The 24,494-nt window shown below is 28.0% G+C and overlaps 2 protein-coding genes across 3 annotated transcripts; one reads left to right on the plus strand and one right to left on the minus strand.

Moving 5' to 3' along the window:
* Positions 1-172: 172 nt before the first annotated feature.
* On the plus strand, positions 173-14,432 carry Acat1 (Acetyl-CoA acetyltransferase 1). Of its 2 annotated transcripts, none has more exons than XM_016061205.4 (13): positions 173-339; positions 1,389-1,451; positions 4,311-4,428; positions 5,784-5,879; positions 6,680-6,780; positions 7,763-7,855; positions 9,383-9,433; positions 10,015-10,116; positions 10,558-10,705; positions 12,169-12,282; positions 12,859-12,923; positions 13,530-13,687; positions 14,087-14,432. In XM_016061205.4, the coding sequence occupies exons 1-13, from the start codon at positions 307-309 to the stop codon at positions 14,205-14,207; spliced, it is 1,263 nt and encodes a 420-aa protein (XP_015916691.3). In that variant the 5' UTR covers positions 173-306; the 3' UTR covers positions 14,208-14,432. The 2 variants fall into 2 exon arrangements, with proteins under 2 accessions (XP_015916691.3, XP_087021678.1); XM_087165552.1 differs by having other exon boundaries at positions 208-842; positions 1,230-1,451.
* A 1,623-nt stretch (positions 14,433-16,055) lies between these two features.
* Positions 16,056-17,367, minus strand: LOC107452102 (queuine tRNA-ribosyltransferase accessory subunit 2). The gene has a single exon (XM_016068409.5). The coding sequence runs from the start codon at positions 17,255-17,257 to the stop codon at positions 16,100-16,102; it is 1,158 nt and encodes a 385-aa protein (XP_015923895.3). The 5' UTR covers positions 17,258-17,367; the 3' UTR covers positions 16,056-16,099.
* Between the last annotated feature and the right edge of the window lie 7,127 nt (positions 17,368-24,494).

Genomic DNA, 24,494 nt, shown 5'->3' on the forward strand with positions numbered 1-24,494 from the left:
TTGAGTTCTTTACCTGTTAATTAAAAATCTCAAAATACTAAAAAGTAATAATAATAAACATAATATAAGGTAGAAATTGTTTTAAGATGTATACAAAGTTTTCTAAAATATAAAATTTCATGAACATTTCTTATGAAGCTATATGCTAATACTTTATATAATTTCAAAGCTTATCGCTTTCTTGAACTTTTTTAGGTAAACAAAACTGAAACTGGGGGGGTTGCAGTAGTTGACCTAAAAGAGCAAAGGCAATCACAAGAATTGATTAAATTGTTTGCCATTTATTAATAACATATTTGATTAAAAATGAGGCAACTAATTAGTAGAGTTTTCCCAAAAGTAAACTGCGAAAGAATTAAATTCTTGATATTTTTTTCTAGTATTATATAATTTTAATTTCTTCTCTTATTGTGACTTATCTAAAAATTTATTTGGACAACTATTACAAATAGTTCAGGAACAATTGTGTCACAATAGCAAATTTACCCAGCGTTATTATGAATGTTTTCAAGAACAAAATTGGAGCAAGGAAACTATTATAACGAAATTTTTAACATCTGTTTTAAATTCATTAAATTAATTTTATTAATCTTGTTTCAAAACTTCAAAAGAGTAACTTTTAGTAGACTATACAGCTTATACTTATAATCAATAACTAAGTTTTTAATTTAAAAGTGTCTGTATAATTCAAAGCTTAAACATACAAAACATAAATTAGCAGCAAATAAAATAAATAATTGCAAATAAGCAATAGACCAGCTTTTATAGTTTATAAAGGCCAACCTCTCCTGCTTTCTTGTAACTTAATTTACTAAATGGTACTTGGGTTTGAAAAGTTTCTTGTAACTTTATTTACTAAATGGTACTTGGGTTTGAAAAGTTCTCAGTTCTGTATCTATTTAATAAATTAATTTTATTAATCTTGTTTCAAAACTTCAATAGAGTAACTTTTAGTAGACTATACAGCTTATACTTATAATCAGTAAGTTTTTAATTTAAAAGTGTCTGTATAATTCAAAGCTTAAACATGCAAAACATAAATTAGCAGCAAATAAAATAAATAATTGCAAATAAGCAATAGACCAGCTTTTATAGTTTATAAAGGCCAACCTCTCCTGCTTTCTTGTAACTTAATTTACTAAATGGTACTTGGGTTTGAAAAGTTCTCAGCACTTCAGCTAAACCAGTTTAAAAATTCTTGGTTAAAGATTTGTCCAACTATATACTAGTTATGAATAAAAAATTTATGGAAATTATGAATATTGTGAAATTTACATAAAATTACATTTCATTAAATTTGTTTTACAGTTTTCGAATTTATTTAGATGCTTTATTTAGTAAGATCTTTAAAACCTTACTTTTCAATACATTTTTTCCCTTCATTTTAGATACATTCAAGATGTTTTGGAAATTTGAATAGTCAACTAAATAGTATACGAAATTTACATAATGTAAGTAGACATTTCCAAAGTTTTTTTTAATCTAATTTATATTTAATAAATCAAATGTGAAGTATAGGAATAAATTGTATAGTAACAAAAATCTAATTTGCATTGGTAATTGAAACTATTTTTCCAAAATCTAAATTCATTTTTGTAAAGTATGTAAATCTTAGTTTTTTAACATGAATTAATATTTTTAATAACTTTAAAACTAATTTTTTTAACAAATTTTGTGTATTTTGGCTCATTGTCAAAAGAAAATTATTGATTATTTTAATAGTATCAATTGATTGATAAGATGTGTTAATTAATTTTCAAATCGTGTTTAAATTCTAGTGCTCATAGAAATTTTTCTGTATCTGCATCAAAATAATTGCCAAGTATTGGTGAGATCTGGGCAGTAGCATACAAAAAAATAAAGGAAAGCATCACAGAAGGAAACCAATTCAAACTGCAGCATTTTATTTTTTAATTTTCTTACCAAATGTTTGCAAATTCAAAAGCTTTTTCACATCTTGGCATTGTAGTTGGCACTAACAGGTACCAATGCAAAAATATTCTCTCTCATGCTCAAAAGTTAGATTTATATTTTATACATGCTTAGATCTTAAAAACAAAGTTCTAAAATGACCATTAATTTTTATAAAATATGACTTTTTTGTTTTAAACTAATTTTGTTAATTAAAAGATAATTTGAAGAAATTAAATGACAATAAATTCATTGTGTCTACCAATTATTGCCCATTTTTTATTACTATTTAAATTGCAAATAATGCCTTGTGCATAACTTCCATTGTGTTTTTCATATTGAAATATCATGTTGAACCTAACTTGTACGTATTTTTTAAAATTACTATCTAGATCTGTTTTGTTATATATAAAAAAAAAAAATTGCATTTGTTATTGAATGTTTTCTTGTCTATAATGACTGTAAGGATGGATAAAGTTTCACTGTTCTCTTACTGTGGTAAGGTTTCATTTCCATTAATGTATATTTATTAAAAATTATTTTATTTAAAAACCAAAAACTTATCAAAATAAATTATTTATGCAATTAGAAATTTGTTTAAGTTTGATATTTTTATAGGGTTTAAAAAGATATTTCCTATTGTTATGTTGACATATAGTGAGTGATATGCTGACCCCCATTAACATGCTAATGAGGAAAAAATTTTATAAATTCTTGAATGCTTGGATTTCTATTTGTTTGGATTTTAAATAAAAATAGCTGTTACAAAAAAAAAAAAAAAACCTTTTATCATATTTTTTTCCTTTAATGCTACAAAACAAAATCTAAATCTTATTCACATTACTTGCAATACTTTTTAGCCTTTATTAAGTAGAATATAGTAGAATCGTTGTCATTCAAATTGAAATAATTGAAACTGAATCTACTTGAGATTCATCAGTGATTCATGTAGAGATTCATCATTTAGTAATAAACTTTGAAAAAATGAGTTATTTTTAAAATAATGGTCTTATCAAATTTTAATAACGAATAATTCCATATGAAATACATGTATAAATACATTACAAATTTACTTTACAATACAGACAATTTACAAATTTACTTTACAATTAAAGTACAGTACAGAACCCGTTATCCGGAAATCAGAAAACCGGAAAACCAAAAAACCGGAGCGAAATTCGATAAATTTTCCCGCCACTTTTAAAAAAAAAAAATTTTCCTCATAATATTTTAGGACTTTTCTTTCTTTTTTGAAAGATGTTTACCTTACCATCATCTTGGAAATAATCATTAGTGTATTACTCCATAGTTTTTTCTTTTTAAGATTATTTCCAAAAGAAAAAAATTTTTTTTAGTTGGGTTTAACAATAAAAAGAACGGCTTTTTGTAGTGATTCAGAAAACCGGAAAAATCAGTTATCCGGAATAGCGATGGTCCTGATCGTTCCGGATAATCGGTTCTCTGCTGTAGTAACCTTTACTGGTTAGTAAAGTAACTTCTACTAACTAGTTAAATGCTTATTTGTTGCCTACAGAAAGCTATCAGTTCTTTTGAACCCAGAAGTTTTTCATGTTACTTTTATAAAACCTTTACCTATACTATAGATATGCTGGGGTGTGATTCGAAGGCATAAAAAATATTGCATTACTAATAAATAAATAAATTTGCATTACTATCTAGACAGGATTGCCACTCCACAGGGAGAACGGGGAAAACCTGGAAAATACAGGAAATTTAAAAATCACCTAATATAACAGAGAATTTTTAGTTTTTCTTTACAAACTGAGAAAATACAGGAAATTTCGTTTTTATTCTCGTCTTTTAAAAAATGGTCACCACTCAAGTGCAATCTGTGGCATATTTAAGGATGATTTTTCAGCTATACTAAACTATTTAATTTACTTTAGCATTATTTGTTTTAAATATGTTCAGCAGTACATTTTTTCGCTGAATTTTTCTTGTAATTAAATTTATAGTTAGTGCAATATAGCTCACACTAAAGTGCAGTGATAGTGTGTTTCCTCTTAATATGTTATGTATAATATGTTCAGGGAAAACACAGGGAATTTTTTTTCCAAATTAGAATGGCAACCCTGCTAGAGTACAGTACTTTCAAAATCAATTATAATTATCTATAAATATGGGAAAAGTCTGGAATTAGTGGCACTGTTTTATCACAGTATATTATTTCAAAAAGTGGAGAAAATGATTTTAAAAAAAAGCCTTAAAAAATAAACAAACTGGGAAGTGATTGTGTTAATAAAGATATTTGGATGAATATCCAAATCAAGATTCTGTTGTATATTGTTCTGTAGGGCTACTTAAAATTTAGCGAGTATTAAGTAAGACTATTATATTTGTTTGAAGTTTCATCTATGTGTTTAAATTTACTTTTATAGGAAGTAGTAATCGTGTCTGCTGTAAGAACACCTATAGGGTCTTTCCGCAGTTCATTAGCAGCTCTGACTGCTCCTAGATTAGGTGCAATTGCAGTTGAAGGTGCTGTTAAGCATGCAGGTATATGAAAAAATTTAACTTTATTTTGCTAAAGTTATAGTAAAGAACAATTATAGTTTCATTACTAATAATGAATAGCACATGATTTAATTTCAGAAAAAAATAATAAGTTTAGCAGCAAGCTAAATGACCTCTATAAAAGAAAAATATATTTCAAATTCTTGAAATAGTTTTCCAATTTTTGAAACATTTTAAAACAAATAACGCTTTTAAAATATTTTGACGACAAACAAACAAAATATTTTTATCACAGCATATGATAAACTCAATTTGATTTGAAAGTTACTAAGCTTTTTTTGTAGCTGAAATTTTTTTAAACCGAACCCGGACAACAGAATATGCCAACAGGATATAGAACTAAAAGCACTTGCTATATTTTTCTGTCTGAGCACAAAAAATTTTGACAGGTTTACCAATTTGCGTTAAGATCAAAGGTATCACTTTAAAAATCTGAAAATATGTTACAGGTAGTAAAATTTTCATGTTCAGTTAGAAGTTTATTTATGATATTTTAATTTACATTAAAATTTTGTATCATATCTGTCTAATTAATTTCTTATTGCTCTCTTCATCTTAGGTTTTAATCTGTTGAAACTTAAAGAAAATCATGTAAATGAATAAAGTGTAAAATAATTCGTCCTTCATTATTTCTTTACTTTTAACACAGAATCTTTGCGTGATTTCTTTGTGAGAATTATTTCTCTTAATCTACTGAAATGAGTGACAAGTATAAAAACAGACAGTCTTTTTAATAAAGTTGTTGAGAAACCAGCTAAAATTGACTGAAAGTACATATTAAGCAATTAAATGTTTCTTCAATAGTTTAATTACCTTTAAGAGGAATTGGGGCCATTAAATTATTATTTATTTTTTATAACTGATGTATCAAAAGCTGTGTATTGATATATAAACACTATGTAAAATCATTATAATTATTAATATTTAAAAAAAAATTGAGAGACTTGTTAAAGTCTAGACCTTGTAATAATAATAATTGTTCATAATAATTCAAATCCTCATGCTGTTTTATAAAAATTGATTTGATTAAACGTTAAGTTAAAAGGAAAAGATAATTGCTTTGTTTTCTGCATAATAAATACTGGTTGAAAAGTTAAGAGAGAAAAAAAACTGATGCAGAAGATTTGATTTATAATATGTCATCAGCATATTATAAATCAATTCATCATCATATTATAAACAAATTTTGATTCAGTTGTGAATTTATGAAAAACAACTGTATAAAACTTAACAAATTCACTTTGTTACTAAGTTTATGCATTAAAATTGATGCACTTGTACGAGAAATAATTTTGTCTGCAGAAATTTAAATTAAAATAAGTATTTTTTTTCTTCAGGAATACCTAAAGAGTCAATTCAAGAAGTTTATATGGGTGAAGTGCTACAAGCTGGTGCCGGCCAAGCACCTGCACGGCAAGCTGCTCTTGGAGCTGGTAAATATTGCTATAATAATTTATGTTGTAAATTTAAATTATCAGTACCCAAGTTACCAATTTGACAAACCTAATAACTAATCCAAAAAATTCAGATTAAATTATTATATATTAAATTATTATATATTAAAGTATATACAGGATAATTTTAAACTAACTTGCCAAAATATGACCCTCTCAAAAGCATACTATTTGAGTTTTCAAATGGCAAAATTCTTTTGTATCAAAATGTAATCCTAACAACCTAACCTAAAATAACAACTTAATATAACAACAACAATAATAACCTAAATAACTGACTACCTTAATATAAACTAACGTAAACTTAATATAGCAACCTAAAATAGAGTTGGAATGATATTTTTATCACAAGAAATCATTACCCTAATAGGTTTTTGCCAAGTGTCACCATTTTTCTGACCACTAAAAAAACAAGAGTGTTATAAAAAGCTTTAAATCCAAAGAAAAAACTATGGACATGTCAACTATTTTTAAAATATAAAATGATTTCTTTGTAACTTTCTCTCTGTTTTTAAAGGTTTTTATCACTCTCTATTCTCGTAAGTGGTGAGAAAAAATGCTGACACTTGGGAAAAGCCTAGTAGTGTCATAATTTCTTGTGCTAAAAATTACAATCGATCTCCGTTTTAGGCTTTTACTGCAAGGAAAACTGCTGAAAAAAAAGTTTAAGAAAATAAGGTACAACAGATAAGGCATATTTGTTATTCTGATATTATCAGAGATATTACACTGATTTATTATTAATTCTAATTGATAACTTAACTCTTGTTTTTTTACAGGTTTGGCAATATCAACTCCTTGCTCTACTATAAATAAAGTCTGTGCTTCTGGGATGAAATCCATAATGCTTGCTGCTCAAAGCATCATGCTTGGCCACCAAGTATATATTTTTTTTCCTGATTAAAATTTTATTACTTTTAAGTTTCAAATACGTAATAAATGAATTTTAAATTTGATTAAATCGGATTTATAATTAACTCAAAAATCTCAATTTATTTTTGTAATATTTATATTACATTTGAGTACTAAACAAGCACATTTGGTTTACGTAGTAACTTTTAAATGAGGATGCCAATCAATCTGCTGCCAAAAATTGCAATTTCAACCAAATAAATAAATAAAAAAATAATTTATTTTAGAGAAATATTTATGGTTTTATTTGATTAAAATAAATTTCTGTGTGTGAAAATTTTTTATTTTAAATATATTTAAATAAATACAACCTGCCCAAATTACTAGAAAATGTAAAATCGTTTATAAAAGATCTTATGAAAACTCAAGCTTTTTCTGATGGCTATTGGAATTAATGTGCAGATGACAATCACTGCACATTAATTCAAATGCAATGAACAGGCTTTTAAAGCATGAATAGAGCTTTAAAATTTTTGTTTAATTGAAGACTGACTAATGTGTTTCTCAAAACATGTCAACTGCATTTTATTTTAAAACTTTCTTTATCAAGTTTACTTTGTTTATTTTTAAATGACAAATAATGATTTTTTCCTTTTTAATTAAAAATTAAAAACCTAGTTCAGTAAATTGTAAAGTACACAACTTTACACAAAAATGGGTTGTTCCAACAAAGTCTCCCTTTAAAAAAAAATAAAAAATTGAACTTTTTCAAATTCAACTCATTTTACTGAACCCAGCCTCCCTTTTACTAACTGAGCAAACATTACTTTAAAAAGGTCTTTGAGGTTTGAAATTGTAACTAACTTAGATTTTATGAAACCATTATTAAATTAAAATTTTTATTTTCAACAATTGTGAACTGTGGTTCTGTCATTTTTTTATTATTAACTTCTTTTTTGTTAAATATTTAATTTATTATTTTATTGATTGGCTTTACCATTCAATTTTAGGATATTATGGTTGCAGGCGGTATGGAAAGTATGTCTAACACACCATTTTATATGCTAAGAGGAGATACACCTTATGGTGGAATAACATTATTGGTTTGTATTTAGTTTTACTCATAGATTTTAGTATGAATTCATTTGTAGAAAATAAAAATCTTTAAATGTTTGAAAGTTTAAACTTCTCATATTTTTCTATTGTTATTGTAGCAAAAGATTTAAGCCTTGAATCAAGAATATTTAATTATTGATATAAGTTCTGAAAATGATATATTTTGCTCTATTAAATAAATATTAGATTAAGCATGCACCTTAATATATAAAACGAAATTTATAAACTTTTAAGTGCTTCATAATTATAGTTGTTACTATCTTCATTTTTTAACAATTTCCTGAAATATTTTTTTCGTTTAACATTTATTAACCTGAGAGGAATATTCCATACTTGTTTGTCTGTTTAAACTGTCTGTTAAGCTCTAAAAAATTCTCAATTAAAAATACTCACCATTTTATTAAAAAAAATTATTTTTGCATCATCTCACTTTTCTACATTTTAATCATTCTTACAAATTCATTAAATTTACATGACTAGGTGTCAATTTCTAATTTTAAGGGTAATGTTCTTTTTCAAGGTCACAACATGTATTGTATTTTTATAAATATTAATTTTATGGAAATGATTTGAGATTTACCTATGCAGTTACACTCATTGAAGGAAAATACTGTAATGATGTAAAAAATATTTCCAGTGATATAAAAAAGGAATTACAATAAAATAAAGCATTATTTATTAAAGAAACATACTGAACGAGTAAACTAAAATTAAGTACTATTTTATAAGTGTAAGAGGAGCTCTTTCACAATCTTTAAAATTCCGTTTATATGAATAATATTGTAATAAAAAATAAAAGTGTTTGAAAATATACCAGACAGTAACACACAGATTTTTTTTTAAAATCTTTGTTAGAACCAGTCGATATATTTTGTTCTCTTGTTAAATTCACAGCATGACTCTCTTAGATTCTCCTTAACTACAAATCAGTACCAACTAAAGAGGCTTTTTAATTAGGAAAAAAGTTAGCAGCTTCCAATGATTAAAAATATAGTTTATTGTTTTTGTAAAAGAGATAGAATAGTTTTAAAGAAAAAATTGTAATTAAATTTCTATTAAATGAAAAAAGTTCCTTTTGCAACAAATGAGCTACAATTTGCATATGTAATTTACTGATTAATACTTTACAAATATTGCCCCAATTGAATTTGAGAAATAACTTATATTTTCTATTACTTGAAGTGATAAAGCACTGTGTAGATTCCTTATTAAAATTTTGTTTGTAGCTTTATATAATCTTAATCAAAATCTGTATATAATCTGGCCAGCATTATTTGGTTATAAAATTTCTTTTTTATTTCATAACAAATTTTGTCATGGTTTTCCTTTTTCAGGTAAAACACAGGTGATAATTTCTTTTTCCTTCTGTTTTTTTTCATCGGGCTTAGTTAATAACACTGCTTGATTTTGTTGCCTGCATTAATAAAAATAACATAGTATAACTGATTCTTAGTCCCGTGTCTTTAAATTCTACATTCTGTCATTAAAAATGTATTTATTTATTTTTTCTTTAGGACAGTCTTGTTTATGATGGATTAACTGATGCATATAAAAAGTTTCATATGGTATGTAAAATTAAAATGCATTTATTTTTGTCTGCATGTTGAATTCATAATCATCAGTTATGAAATTTTTTTTTTTACTCTAAATGTTTAGGAAAGTTAATAAAGTAACACATGGTATATATAATCACAAAGTATGATATAACTTTATAGCTGCTGTGCTTCCAAAATATTTTTTAAATTTAAACTGCATACAAACATATGAGATATTGTTATAATATAATAATGAGTATTTTAATGCAAGTGGCAATGTAAAATTTTATCTTGTTTATCTCTACAGAGATTATTCAGTTTTTAGATTATGCATGCTTACTAATTTAATTAATAGATTTTTAAAAAAAAAACTTTTTTTTTTCAATTTGAGAAAAGTTAGCCTAAAAAGTACTTTGTTGACTGTTAATAATTTGTATGTTAATGTTAATAATTGTATTTAATGTTAATAATTTGTATTTAATTAAACAAGACAGGATTATTTGCATAACAATTATCAAAATGTTCAGAGAAAAATTTTAACAAAATCTTGCGAACTTAACTATTTAGTAGCTTCATATTATGTAACTTACCATGTAAATTATTAATTGTAGGGTGTTTGTGGAGAAAATACAGCTAAAAAGATGGGAATTTCAAGACAAGAACAAGATGAATTTGCTATAAATAGTTATAAAAAGACTGCTAAAGCTGTAGAAGTAAGAACTCTCTTATTTCAAAATAGAGGTTTTAGGGTTTTAATATTTTTCATTAATAACTACAAATTTCCTACTTTAAAAAAAAGTTTTTATTTTTCTAACTAGAAAATCTATTAATTTAGCTAATGTTGCAGATACATACTTTTAAATTAAAATATATATAATTATAACACATATAAATTGGTGCATATTATTATTTAAATATATATATTTATTTAAGAAAATTCTTTTGTTTTAAAATTTCAGTACCCTTTTTTCAGTTTTAAAATAGTAATAATTTAATAAATATTTTTTGTCAACTGGAAAATTTGCAATTCCTTTTGAATTTGATTTTTAATAATATCTTGAAGCCAGTTTTTATAATTTACATATATTCCATATTTAAATTGACAATTGATTTTAATTTTTACAATTAATTGTTAAAAGTAGTTCTTGTTCTAGGATGGGGTATTCGTGAAAGAAATTGTTCCAGTGACGATTCCTGGTAGGAAAGGAAAACCTGATGTTGTCGTTGACACTGATGAAGAATATAAACGGGTTAACTTTAGTAAAGTTCCTTCTCTACCAACTGTCTTTCAAAAAGAAAATGGTAATTTTGACTATATCATAAACAGATTTTTCATAATTTTATTATTAAAATTAAATTTTTCAACTCATTCCTACTAATACATTTTCCAAACTTAAAGTCTACATTAAAGTTACTGTCTCTATTATTTCTCTTTAACCTCTTAATCAATAATAGAAATGAATCCTCTTATGTTATAAATCTCAGATCTGTTTATCTTGTTCAGGTAAAATGAAAGTTTTAAAAACCAAAGTATTTTTGCCTTCTTTTTTTTTCTATGGAAGTAAATTTTTAATTATAATTATAATAAAATTTTTATTACCTTGAATATGTAGTCATTTAAGTTGGTTCAGGAGTTATTAAACTTTGTATCCATTACATTAACTTTGCATAATTTAATATGATATTTGATTGGAATTAGATTGCAGAAAATTAGACGTAAAAAAATTCTTACAGGACATTATCAATTTTAACTTTTTTAAGGACTTTTCATTTTTGATGCATTGTGTATGCAATTATATTGTGCTTAAGTTACAAGCATTTTTCTTTGGAGTTGTTTTATTAATTTACTTGCTTTTCTCACATATACTGAAAAATAAATTATGGAAGATTATCACTCTATTGTCTCATAAAGATATTGTTAAGATTTGACATTATATCGTCTAGTATTGTTTTTCTCACAAAATATTTAACACTTTATGATCTATTATTGTTTTAAGTCCATTCGTGTCATATGTATTATGACCAACAAGGATTAATAGTTCCTTATTAACACTTTAGCTCAGTATTAAATTTAAGCATTTATCTGTATTGTATACTTTTATAATTTTGAAATCACAAAACATCTTGGTTCAAACTAAGGAAAAAGACATTTTTCATTCAGATTGTTACAAATTTGACAATTTTAAATAGCTTTTACAATCATACCACTATCTATATCAATATCTAATGTACCCAAATTTGTATTAATTTAAATTGATACTAGTTCAAATGTTTGTGTTCATTGTAATTAAATCTAACCAACAACAATTTTCCTTAGGGAACATGTAGGCTATATCACATATTAGCTAAAAGTTCTGTCCACAAATATATTTGTTATTTCAGTAAATTTTTTCTTAGTTAAGAGAATAATATACTAAAATAAGCATATAAGATTGAAAAAAATAATAAAAAAGACACTACAGCAGAATGATTGTAACTCATTGCTAGTGACTTTTTAAGCTAAAAAAACATAAGACTTTTGTTCCTCCATTTATTTGACACTTTTTACTTAAGTTCACTTTAATTTTGTTATCCTTAATATTCACTGTTCTCATTTATTGTTCACGTATTTTAAATATTGTATATTCCTATTGATTATGTATTCATATTACTCATATTCTCACTTTTTGTATATGTTGCCTATATTCTATGGACTGACTACTAATAAAACTATATGTTTAAAAAAAAATTATTCTTAATTAATATGTAAGAAAATTTCTTTTCAGGAACAATAACAGCAGCAAATGCCAGTACTATTAATGATGGTGCTGCGGCTTGTGTGCTTATGAGTGCCAAAACAGCTCAGGAACTGAATATCAAGCCTTTGGCAAGAATCATTGGTGAGCTCAAATGATAGCGCATCTCTTATTTGCCATATTGATGAGAAATTACTGCAATAAATCTACTTTGTTGCCTAGAAAATCATAAAATAAGAATTTTTTAATACTAAAACTTTACGTTTCCGTTTACAAATTTTAGAATAAATTTCTCAAGTTTATAATAGCTAGTATGAAAGCAAAAGCTGCAATTACTAGGAAATTTGTTAATAAATTCAAGACATTTGTTTTGCACTTTAACTGTAGAATAGAAATTAACAGTGCTTGTATTGCTTATTCTTTAGTAACGATTGATATAATGAATTAGAATTTTCTCATAAATGTGATTATAGAATTGTGTAGCTGCTATTCGAGCTGCTATTTTTACAAACATGATTTATTTCTATTACAACAAAATTAATATTTGTGAGAGAAAGGAATGCAACAAATTTTAAAATCACTTAATTGCGCATTCTAATAATATATTTCATACTTTTAATGTTAAAACATAACATTTATAATACATCCCTATATACTACGTAAAAATGTAATATGTATTCTATTAAAATATATATCTATATAAGACACATTTTACCCCAGGTTTTGCAGACGCTGCGGTAGAACCTATTGATTTTCCGATTTCCCCAGCAGCTGCTATTCCAAAGGTAATCTGATGTACATTCATTTTTTCAGATTTACTTTGCTAATAATAAAAGCATTTATGTCTTTAATCTTTATAATAGTTATTTTTAACAATAGTATATATTTTATTTTACTGCATAAGTATTTTAACATTGAATAGTTAATTAAACACACCTTTATTATATAAATTATTTATATGACAGCTAATTAATCAAACCTTTAACAACCCTAAGTCAGATGATATAATAAACTAATAAAGAGTGCCGCATTCTATATGAAGATGCATACTTCAGCTCTATGTTGTGCAAAAAATACTGGTTAAGAAATATAGTTAACATAAAGAAGAAGCATATAATTATGCATTTTTGGTACTTTAATATGTTATAAATAAGTGGTTTTAGACTGGACGCATTACCTCATATGTGATTTTTCTCTTAATTAAGTTTCTTTTTTAAGTTTTTTCACTTAATGAGTAATATACTATTCCAAAATGCCTTAAAACATATTTGTAAATCGATACTTAGATTAGTAACATTTTTATTCATATATTATAATGTAAAAATTGTTTACCCCTCTCTTTCTCTAATTTAAATATGACTATTTCCTTTTTTTTTTAATATTATTTACAGCTTTTGAAGCAAACTGGAATTAAGAAGGAGGATATTTCAATGTGGGAAATAAACGAAGCATTTAGTGTAGTCGTACTCGCCAATATAAAAATGCTAGATTTAGATCCAACTAAAGTAAACATACATGGTGGAGCTGTCAGTCTTGGCCATCCTATTGGGTAAAGGATAACTCTTTATATTATTATCAAAATAGTATGATACTAACAAAATTTATTTCGTTTATATGTGATTTTGAAAAAAAAAATGATGAAATTACTGTTCCAAAATATAAAAGATTATTTGAATTTCTTTAAAAAAAGTTAAGGCATAAAAAGTATATTTATTAGTCCTCATAACAGTGTAATAGTTGTTTGTATTTTTTAACTGTGGATCATTTTAATAAAACATGTGTCTTAATAAAATTTCGATTAGAGGATTTTACATTCTAAATGTTCTACAATTTTAAATACTAAATGATAAAAATATTCCTCTAGTTTTATGTTTAATACTGATTAATATTTAAATAGTATGATAAAATTACCCAATTATTAATTATTCAGTGTTAATTTTTTTTCTAGAATGTCTGGCACACGGATTGTGAACCATATGGCCCATACATTAACCAGCAATCAGTATGGGGCTGCTGCAATATGCAATGGAGGAGGTGGAGCTTCATCTATTTTAATTCAGAAAATATAATAATCTTACTTTCCAAAGTGGTTAACAGACAAATAAAGTTATCTTGTAATAAATATGGAGCTCGTATAGAAAAATGTAATAGAGCCCATCTATTTTTATACAAAAAATGTAATCTCACTTTTATGCTCAACAAATGTATAGAGTTCCTCTTGTATTTTTATAAAGTGCCACAATTTTTACTTGCAATAAAATTTTTCGTAATAAAAGTATATGAAAACTGTTTTACTTTGTAGTAGTTTTATTATTTCTGTTTAAATTACTTTTGTTTCAAATTTTATTAAACTATTTATTGTTACAATAATGGAAAATCTAAATAAAAATTTCAGTTCCAAGAAAAATAAATGTATTGCAAAATTGCATTTTGATTTCTTATTCGTAAATTCTGTGTTAATTGAAATATTTTAGTATTAAATTTCCTTTAAATGTTTTAGTTTTAGTTAGATATGAGATTTTTTATTTTTTACTAAATAAATTTTGAATTTTACCAAGTCAAACTTGTTCTTCTGAGAACAAAGCCTTGATTCAAATTTTAGGGTAGAAATTATATTTATGTAACAAAATTTGAAGGTAAAATTTCACTTGATGTCAAAGCAGAAACAATTCAAAACAAACATCAATTATGTAAAAATACTTTTAAATTACATGGAATTATAAATTTTTTGTTATTTAAAAGTTACTAGTTCATCTATTTAAATTTTTAACCAACAAACTGGCTAATACTAGGTAAAATATCACAAAGTTTTCATTATAATTCTTAGATAAGGATTATTGATTTTATTAAAAAATTGTATTCAATCAAAATATTTTTAAACTTGGTTTCAAAAGAAATTATTCTTTTTGTAAATAAAATTTTATTTCTAGAATCTTCATAGTTTGGTATAAATATATTTCTAATAGTAAAATAGAACTAATAAAGTACCAACATAATAAAGCTCAAAAGGTTAACATTTTACAAATAACCATTTAATATATTTGTAACACAAGGGCGCCGGCAGCGGGGTGCACTTGCACCCCCCTAGCTTTTTTTTAAAAAACAATTAAAGAGATACAGAAAAATTTTGCTATAAAATTTTTTTATGGAAAAACAAATAAGTAATTATTGATACATAACAATTAAAAAATTGTTTAATCAAACAAGAATTGAAATCGTCTTGTTTGTTGTCCAAATCTGTTTTTAACTTTTTCAATGAATTCTGAGTCATCTTTGATTCTTTTCTTATGCACAGTGAGCATTCACAAACTTGGCAGATATCTAAGCTATATTTTTAAATTTCATTTAATAAAATGTAAATAATATTATATTTTCTATTAATTATTCAGTTTAACAAAGGTGTATAACACAAGCTGACTTCTCGCAACTGTAAAACTTCATCAACACAATAAATAATGTTAAGCGTGCACAAACACGTTAGTATACGAAACTACTGTTTGTAGTTATTTGTGTTTCAAAGTCAGTAGCTATGCCAGCGCGATCGCCTCTGGGCAAAATTTGCAAGTACAAGAAATTTGTACTTTTTTTTAAATATCTTGCTAACAATGAAGAAATGCATCTTGAAAAAATGAACAGATGAAAGATTATGTAATAACAAAACAAAATGTAATAGCAGAATATTTTAATTTTTTTTTCGGGGGGAGGGGAGGGTAGTTTGTTAGAGGGTTGCACCCCCTTTTATATTATTCTGCTGGCACCCTGGTTGTAGCAGCATTTAAAATTTAAAAAATAATAAACCTAAAATATTTGTAAAAAAAAATTCCAATTTGATCTGATATTTTGTCAAATGAAAATTTGATTAATAAAAAATAAATTTTTGACCTTAGGCTTTAGTGATAAAAAATCTATAAATCATGTAAGCGCTATAAAAATATTTTTATCAATATAAAACAAAATAAAATCAATTCCCTAACACATGTCTTATAGTTTTAAAAAATTCTGAATAATGATGTAAATTATGAATCATTAAAAGAATTTGAGCTAACAATTCAGTAGTATCCAAAAGGTGATGTATGTATGCACGGGTATAATGTTTACAAGTATAACAAGTACAAGTGCTCAATATTGGGGTCAAGTCATCTTTGTACATTTCATCTTTCAAAGATAGTTCAGGAGTACACTTAAAGCGTTTAGTTGCAATATCATTTGAATCTTTTTCAAAATGATGTGGAATAGATTCTAAAGGAAACACAGTAGCATCTCCATCCTCTGCTAATTTGAAAGCATGAGAAGAATCAAATATATCTACACCCATTTTAATAGCTTCAATCATCATTTCTGCATCAAGTGGTCCATTTAAAAGTCTGGGTTTATTAGCTGGTAAAATATCAATCACTTCTTTCAACAAAGGTTTTACTTTAGAAAAGTTTAAACTTTCCAATGTAGCGCCGTTTGTATGAAACCCGTCAATTACGAAGCCATCCACTGCACGCTTAACTGTAGCTTCAGCAGATTTTTTTCTTAAGAAGGAATCATAACCTCCTTCAATTGTTCCCCATATAGCAACATTTTTAACTTCCTCACACTGTGAATGCTCCTCTAAACATTCATCTAAAAATTTTATTGTATTATCAACAGATTTATTTAAACGTTTCTTGGAGCAATCTTTTGGCGTATCGCTATCACATAGAGCCTGGTATGAGACAGGCTGGAATGCTTTTATGATCTTCATAAATTCCGAAACCGAAATCATCTTTTTACCGCCCGTGCACCAAACTGATACACCTTTGTTTACATTATAGCCTGTAGGAGTTTCATCAGCCGGATCTTGGATTGATAAATGAAATGGATACTCGGGCAGTCCGACAAAAGCACCCAACCCTTTCCCTTGAAGCTCGACAGCATCTTTAAATTCAACAACAGTCGGCAATGTTTGCAAAAAAAGTAATTTCTTATCATCTAACCTTTGTAATGAGTTATAAGTTAAATGCGGCACTGAACCTGCACGAGCATATATCAACATTGTAGGGGTTTTAAATTGTTCTGTTGACCAAGGTTTTGGAAAATCAGTAATACAGCCTGATCGACCGATACTGGATATTTTTTCAATGAACCTCATATTGGAATTGAAGCGAAAATTAAGTATTCACTAAAGAAAATTACAAAACAGGCTGCTAACGTCCGGCATGGGATTTTGTTTGTTTACAATAGAATTTACTCAATTGGTTACAGTTAAATCATTATTCTAACTTCGTTAAAAGGTAAAGTTTCACTAATATGAATTTTCCTCCCCAGCGCAGCAAATTATTTTTGATGCAGTTTTCTTATGCACGCTTCTGATGCAAACGTCCCGCAGTTGACTGGTTGTCAAGACACTGTTCCAGTAGAACACTGAAGTCAAGCATCACTGGCTGTGGTCAGTAAGAGATGGACTGAGGGTGCACGATCTCGGTCTCCATTTAACTGTTCTACGGTAAAGTGCTCAAATTCACTCGAAAAGGGAAGCCAACCCTCCGCAAAGGATCAAAATTGTGATAACATGTCCTCGGATCATCCGCAGGGATTTTTTCCAGATCATCGCCATTAGCTCATTGTGAAGCTCTAGAGCTAGATAATTGAAGTACCTACCTGTCTGACACAAGACAAACGTCCCAAGTTCTTCCCATAATGATGGCTATAGTTTAAATTATTCCAGGATTTCACAAACCGTATTACTGTCAGGCTAACTGTAGACTGTTTTCGTGCTTTGTCTTTCTTTGAAACGTAAATCAAATTTATTTTCCCACGAAAAGATTTCATGAGAACGGTGATGTCAGTAGTTTTTATGCATTTCCTGATTTATCATAAGGCCTGATGGCGTACGCAAGGGAGGGGTTTAGGGGTCTAAACACCCCCCTTGAGCTCAGACAAAATGGAAAAAATAAAAATTTTAGTACATATCTAGTACATCTACAGTAGTACATCTACATATTTTTATTTGCCTTATGCCTACTTTTTTTTCCTCACGGTATTTCTCAGAATACTGAGAAAACATTTACTATAATAGGATTGTACTTTTGAAACCAAATTCACGTGATACTGATACGGACTGGTTCCTTTCTGTCCTGCCTTTCGCGATAGTTTTCGAGACTTTCTGTCATTCGCGAGGTCTTTACGCGATGATTCTGGAATCCTAGCCGTTCTGTCGTCTTTGAGACAATTCGGGAATTTTGGAGATGCGGTGAAAAATTATATAAAAGGGGGAACTGAGTACAGTGGAGTTAGTACTTGTATATAGTGTAAATAATTTTCTTTTACCTTCAATTGTTTCTATTACTTTATTACTATGTATCAAATTGCGATTTTATTGTTATGTATAACCCAGATTTGAATTTTGATTGTCAACTGTTGTACATTATGAGATTTAACTTACTGTTAACGCAGCACCCCCTTCCCATCCTCCAATTTATTTTTCTATTGTGATAAAAGCGTAGATATTCAACACTGGATAGGTACTCTGATAAAACGTGAATAGTTAGCTAGTGCAGTTAGTTAGTCAGACTAAGAGTTATCTCTGCCACTTATCGCTAAATCTGTTTTGTTTTGTCTTAACAAAAAGTTCATTCAATCGCCGAACCCGTCGTCGCCACTATTTCGACTAGTGAAGAAATCAGTAACAATATACCTTTGGAGATACTGTACTCGTTGGAGTTATTCATTCCAGCTCGAAACTTTGAGATCGTAGCATAGCGGATATTTCTGTGCCAATATATATATATATATATATATATATATATATATATATATATATATATATATATATATATATATATATATATATATCTTGGCCCAGATCTTGATCTTTAGGATGTCAAAACGCAAGAATTTAGCAATTTCTAATCATTTTGAGAAAAAATCACGACCTGAAATTAGTGTTGCTGTTGTTAATTTACGTCGCACTAAAGCTGCACAATGGGCTAATGGCGACGGTCTGGGAAACATCCCTGAAGATGATCCGAAGACATGCCATCGCAATTTTGATCCTCTGCGGAGGGGATGGCACCCCTTCTTCTGTAGCCCGACGACCTGCGCGCGATGTCGAGCACTTTACGGTAGCACAGTTTAACGAGGACCAATACCGCACACCCTCGGTCCCTACGCAGACTGATCCAAGTGGTCACCCACCCGCACACTGACCGCAGCCAGTGATGCTTGACTTCGGTGATCTGCTGGTAATCGTGTCTTAACGATCAGTTCACTGCGGGACCCTGAAATTAGTGAGGTGACAGCATCTAATACCAATATAAGTTTTTCTGTTGTACATAAATGTGATACTCCCGTTGAAGAAAATGTTTCTAGCATAACAAAATCTGATAAAAGTAAAAGTGGTCCTCAAAGTGTTACTTCCCACCCATATTACATTGGACTTTTTTCAGAAGATATTACATGCAAGAAGATATTACATTATGATCTTAAACTTAAAAAAGCAAATCAAAATTTAACTAAACAATGCTGTCTAAATAAAAAGTCAAAATTGTCTAGCTGTCTAAATTAGGGAAATAATAGTGCTTTATTACATACTCGAATTTCTTTTAGTAGTTTCAAAAAATTACGAACACCCCCCTTGAAACAATTCTGCGTACGCCACTGGGCCTGAAAGTCCCAAATTTGAAGCCCTTAAATTTTACAAAAAATGTTTTTAATGGTCCAAACAGGGTGTACGTTTTGGGTCAAAATTACGACTAACTATGAACCCTCAACAGTTGTGTCCTCAAAACTCTTGTGAAATAGACAAAAGAACCAGGCCTTGAATTAAGTATTTCAGTGCTATTCTTTTCCGGAGAACTGGTTTAAAATAGATATCAAGATTAAAGATTTAATATGCGATAAGTAGATCGTCTGTTCAACGCCTAGGATAAATTAAAAAGATAATGTGAAGGAGTCACTCAAGGAAGGAAATAATAGGGTGCCTCCTGAGCAAGCCATTCTTAGTTTTGAGCCTTGCAGGTAATTCAGAACATCGTCTTCTGAAAATGTTATCTTCAATAGAAAGAACAATGCGATAAAAAAACACTGCTCTGAATGACTTTTGATTTACTGATCGGATTTTCATACACAAGGACGCAATGGTTCAAAGAGGTAACCTCAAATACGCAAATTAATCTGTGCTATTTATGTTACGATATTTTAAGTTTCGAAATCAGCCACAAAAATCGTACTTTCTCTGAATATATAAATTTTTCTTTGGATGGATTCATTACCCTCAAATTATATCTATTAGATAACTGTAAACTGAGAAATATGGTACTAATAGTTTGGTCAGGAGGGCGGTCTAAAGATAATTTATTAAAAATAAGATTAGATTAGAAGACCTGTTAAAAGGAAATTTTACTCTATGCGTAATTCAAATTAAGAAAAATTTAAATTCGAGAAATTGAAAATTTTTTGAACACAATTATAAAATTCGCTTATCCAAAGATAATTCTAATCAAAAATTAATTTTTAATAATAGTCGATCTTGTGCCTGTTCGAATACATTAAAGAAGTCATCATACTTTCTCTACATTGATACTTTCGAAATAGTTTGTTTCCCTCCCTTAAACAGAGATGAAAGGAATTTTTTTTAAAAAAAATAAATTTGTCGAACTGCTTTGATAATACGTTCTGTTTGAAGATCAATAAGAAAGAATACTTTACTTTCGTTCTAAATAAAAAAAAAATTTCATTCTCTTTTCTTTATGTGTGTGTATAAATGAATTTCAGATAATCGAAAGATAAATACCTTGCTTGCGGTTTCTAAGGCGTTTTTTAACCCTGAAAACCCCATCCTGAGTGAACCACTATTTGAGAATGTCAATTTTTTGCTGGATAAAAATCTAACCCCCTTATTCACCGTTGACACTGACGTAACGCGAAACCCCGGTTTGGAAACATTGACCACGAGTCAAAAAGTGTATTCTTCAATATTTTTTTACAGTCTGTTTAGCAACTGCGGGTTGTGAATGTGTGCGGGTGCGGGAGAGAATTGATAACAGTGTTTGTTTTCAATTTGCTTTCCTATTTTCAAAACAATTTTTCTATTGAAAGAAGAAAATATTGCACTGAGTAATTAAATTTGAATCACTCTTTTACTGGACAAGTTAAATATATATCTTAAGTTCTGTTTTCCTAGTTGACTTGCATTGATGAGCAAAAGGAGGAGTTTTATTATTATGAATTTCGAAATTTTATTATTATGAATATCATAGAGCCGAGCACAAACATAGAAATATTACTGAAATTCAATAAAAATACTTTTATTCCCCACTATTATTTAATACTTTTATTTTACACAAAGATCAAGGGGATTATGCTAATATCATTCTCAACCTTATTCACATCTTTTATCCTCCCCCCCCCCCTTCATAACATATTATCGATAACTTAAACCACTGAAAAGAATTTTTTTTAATAAAAACTTTAGATGAAATTGTATAATATAAGTTTTTAGCTCAGATAAGCGTAAATCAACACATTCCTATTATTCAGAAGTTATAAAAGACTAGTATTCTGCTGCCATCTGCCGATAATAGAGAGAATCATCGGCGGGGATATGGTGAGGAAGATAAATTTTTTAAAGGCAAATGTCATAACCTGAACAAATTATTCCAAAATTTTTAAAATTGAAAAAAAAAATCATGCATTTAAAATTTTAATTAATTGTAAATATATCGATTGTATACGCACCAGATGTCATAAAGTAGCCAGGTCATGTATTAAAAAAGATATCAACTAAAGATGAGAATGTTGACTTCATATAGTTTTAAGCAATTGATCTCTCCCAAATAATTCTATTTTTTTCCAAATGTTCAACAGATTATTCTATGGTTATAAAATTCTTAATTTTTAGATTTGCAAAACTATTTGATGCAGATTACAGAGCAGTTTAACCTCAGATCAAAGTTTGTAGTAATAACATAATATTTATTTCAGCATAATTTCTAATATATATTTAAAATAATGTATAGTTTTAAAATTTTATTAATAGTTTTTTTTATAGATTTTAAAATGCCATTCGTTATCTTCATATTGCGCATTATATTGCCTGTTCATCTATATAAACTATTTTTAAGGCTATTTTTTGGGCAAGATCTATCGTCTCGATAGATATCATCAAGATCTTTTTTTTTTAATGGCGGGCACTTGGGGCAAGTTCCTCATTGGCCTCAGAAATGCCAGAATTGCTACTCTTTTCTCGTTACCCAGTGGGCACCTGTGGCTAAGCCACGGCGGTGGAGCAGCGTCGCCCACGTCACACAACCACAAACCCGTTTATAGGGCAGGTTACATTCACACAGAAGAAAGAAACATCCATGCCCTGAGCGGGATTCATACCCGCAACTATCGGCTCCGCAGTCAGGCATGCTAACCACTCGGCCACCTGGTTGGCATATCATGAAGATCTATAATTATTTTCTGAATTGTATTCTTTTTTAAATTTTATATTTCTTTCAAGCATCGATTGTTTTTTTTTATTTTTCTTCATTAAAAATTAAATAAAAGCTAGTTACATTATTTAGAATCTTATTACTTACACCAATTATTTGAAATAATACTGTGGTCACAATTTGTATCATCCACGATTTTTTTTCTCCAAACAAAAACTTACTTAAGTGCAACAACAACTGCTTATAATAATTTGAGAAATATATATATCTTCTATAGAAGATATTAACCCAGGAAGATTTAATTTTCATTTTATTAATAAGCTTTTGATATAAATTAATTCTAGTTACATCTTGTAATAAATTGACCTCACTGGACATAAAATAAAGCAACCGAACATCAAAACTGTTATATTTAAAAACATAAGAAATCCTCTACTAATAAAAAAAAAATTGTCCACGGTTACATGCATCATGAAATTCTAATTCTTGGTAATCCAGGTTAATTCTTGGAATCTAACCTGGAGTTGCTCTCATAAATCCTGTTTTGAACTGTGACTAAGGGTTAGTTTCTATGGTGAATTCAGGCGTTATTGTCAAAATATGTCCACGCCATCTGATACTATATAACTCTTGAAATGCTAGGTTGTCTATATTTATTATATATTTTATGATTTGCGATCGCAACGCTCGAATACGCCATTTGGGGAGAAGACCGGTTCCATGTTTGACCCTCCTCCCTTTCCTCTCCACCTCTGCTCAGTTGTATGGGAATATACTACATATTTTCCCCTTCCATAACATTTTTCGAATTTAATTGCCAAAAATATTTTTTTAAATTTCCACAATGCTCTCCTTAAAAACTATGTTTAATGCCGTTTAGAGTTTCAAATTCTTCTAACTTAAAAGATTTTAGTCTGCTTGAAAATCAAGACGGAAACTAACGTACTTCCTTTCCCTATGACTATCCACACGCTAATAGTGAATGCATGCAATGTTGCGAAAGGTAGAGAGTTTTGCTCTGCGCCAACTGTAGCCCATTTCAATTGTCAAGTATCGCCATAAAAAATTTGCGCTTAATTTTAGTTTTTATATCATTATTAGTAATCAGTGGACCCAGGCACTTAAACTGTGTAATGAAGCATTCAAAAGTATGACTTCTTATCCTAACCAGTTACACACTATGTTCTTTATTGCCAAGCCCAAATCCTTGGCAGCATTTTAAATATAATTACACTTATTTTTAAATAAAAGCTTAAAATACGATATAATTTTTTTTAAAAAAAAAAAAATTTCAAGATTAATTGCAGTGAACGATTTTTAGTTTCGAAACAACTGAAACTAATTTAACTAAAAGAACTTTAAAAACTGGTTTAAGAAAACACCCTACAGTTATAAGTTGTTTTCATCATAAATATACAGTTCCCAACTACTGTTATTTGCAGAAGATAATTTTTAGTAATTTATTAAATCACAACCTTATAAATGTATAGATAATTTTTTTACTATGTCTCCCGCAATTAAGGATTTAACCAATTGACGTACACATATCTGTAAAATCGCTTGTTGATGATTATTCTATGTTGATGGCAAATATGGCAAGTTTTATGTGAACATTAATGCTCCATCCAAGCGATGAATACTTTTTATCAGTCAACTTAATAAAACGTTAAAGTAAATATTTTCTTTTCTTAAAAAAAAAACAAAAAAACATTTAAACTATAAAAAATCAGAAATAAAATTACAAACAGTGAGCAGTTTGAAAACTCACATGTACCTCCACCTTTTATATTTTGTGTGTTGCTATGATTATGTATTAAAATTTTGGATTCTATACCATGTGGAAATGCATGGTGTTGACTGCCGGAAAAAAAAGATAAAAAAAGTAGCTTAAGTCACTGAACAGTTTAAAAATATTTGTCACATGTATTTCATAAATATTGAAATTAAAAT

This window comes from Parasteatoda tepidariorum, chromosome 6 (assembly GCF_982258835.1).
Source record: "Parasteatoda tepidariorum strain Cologne lab strain chromosome 6, Ptep-v5.0, whole genome shotgun sequence".
NCBI lineage: Eukaryota > Metazoa > Arthropoda > Arachnida > Araneae > Theridiidae > Parasteatoda > Parasteatoda tepidariorum.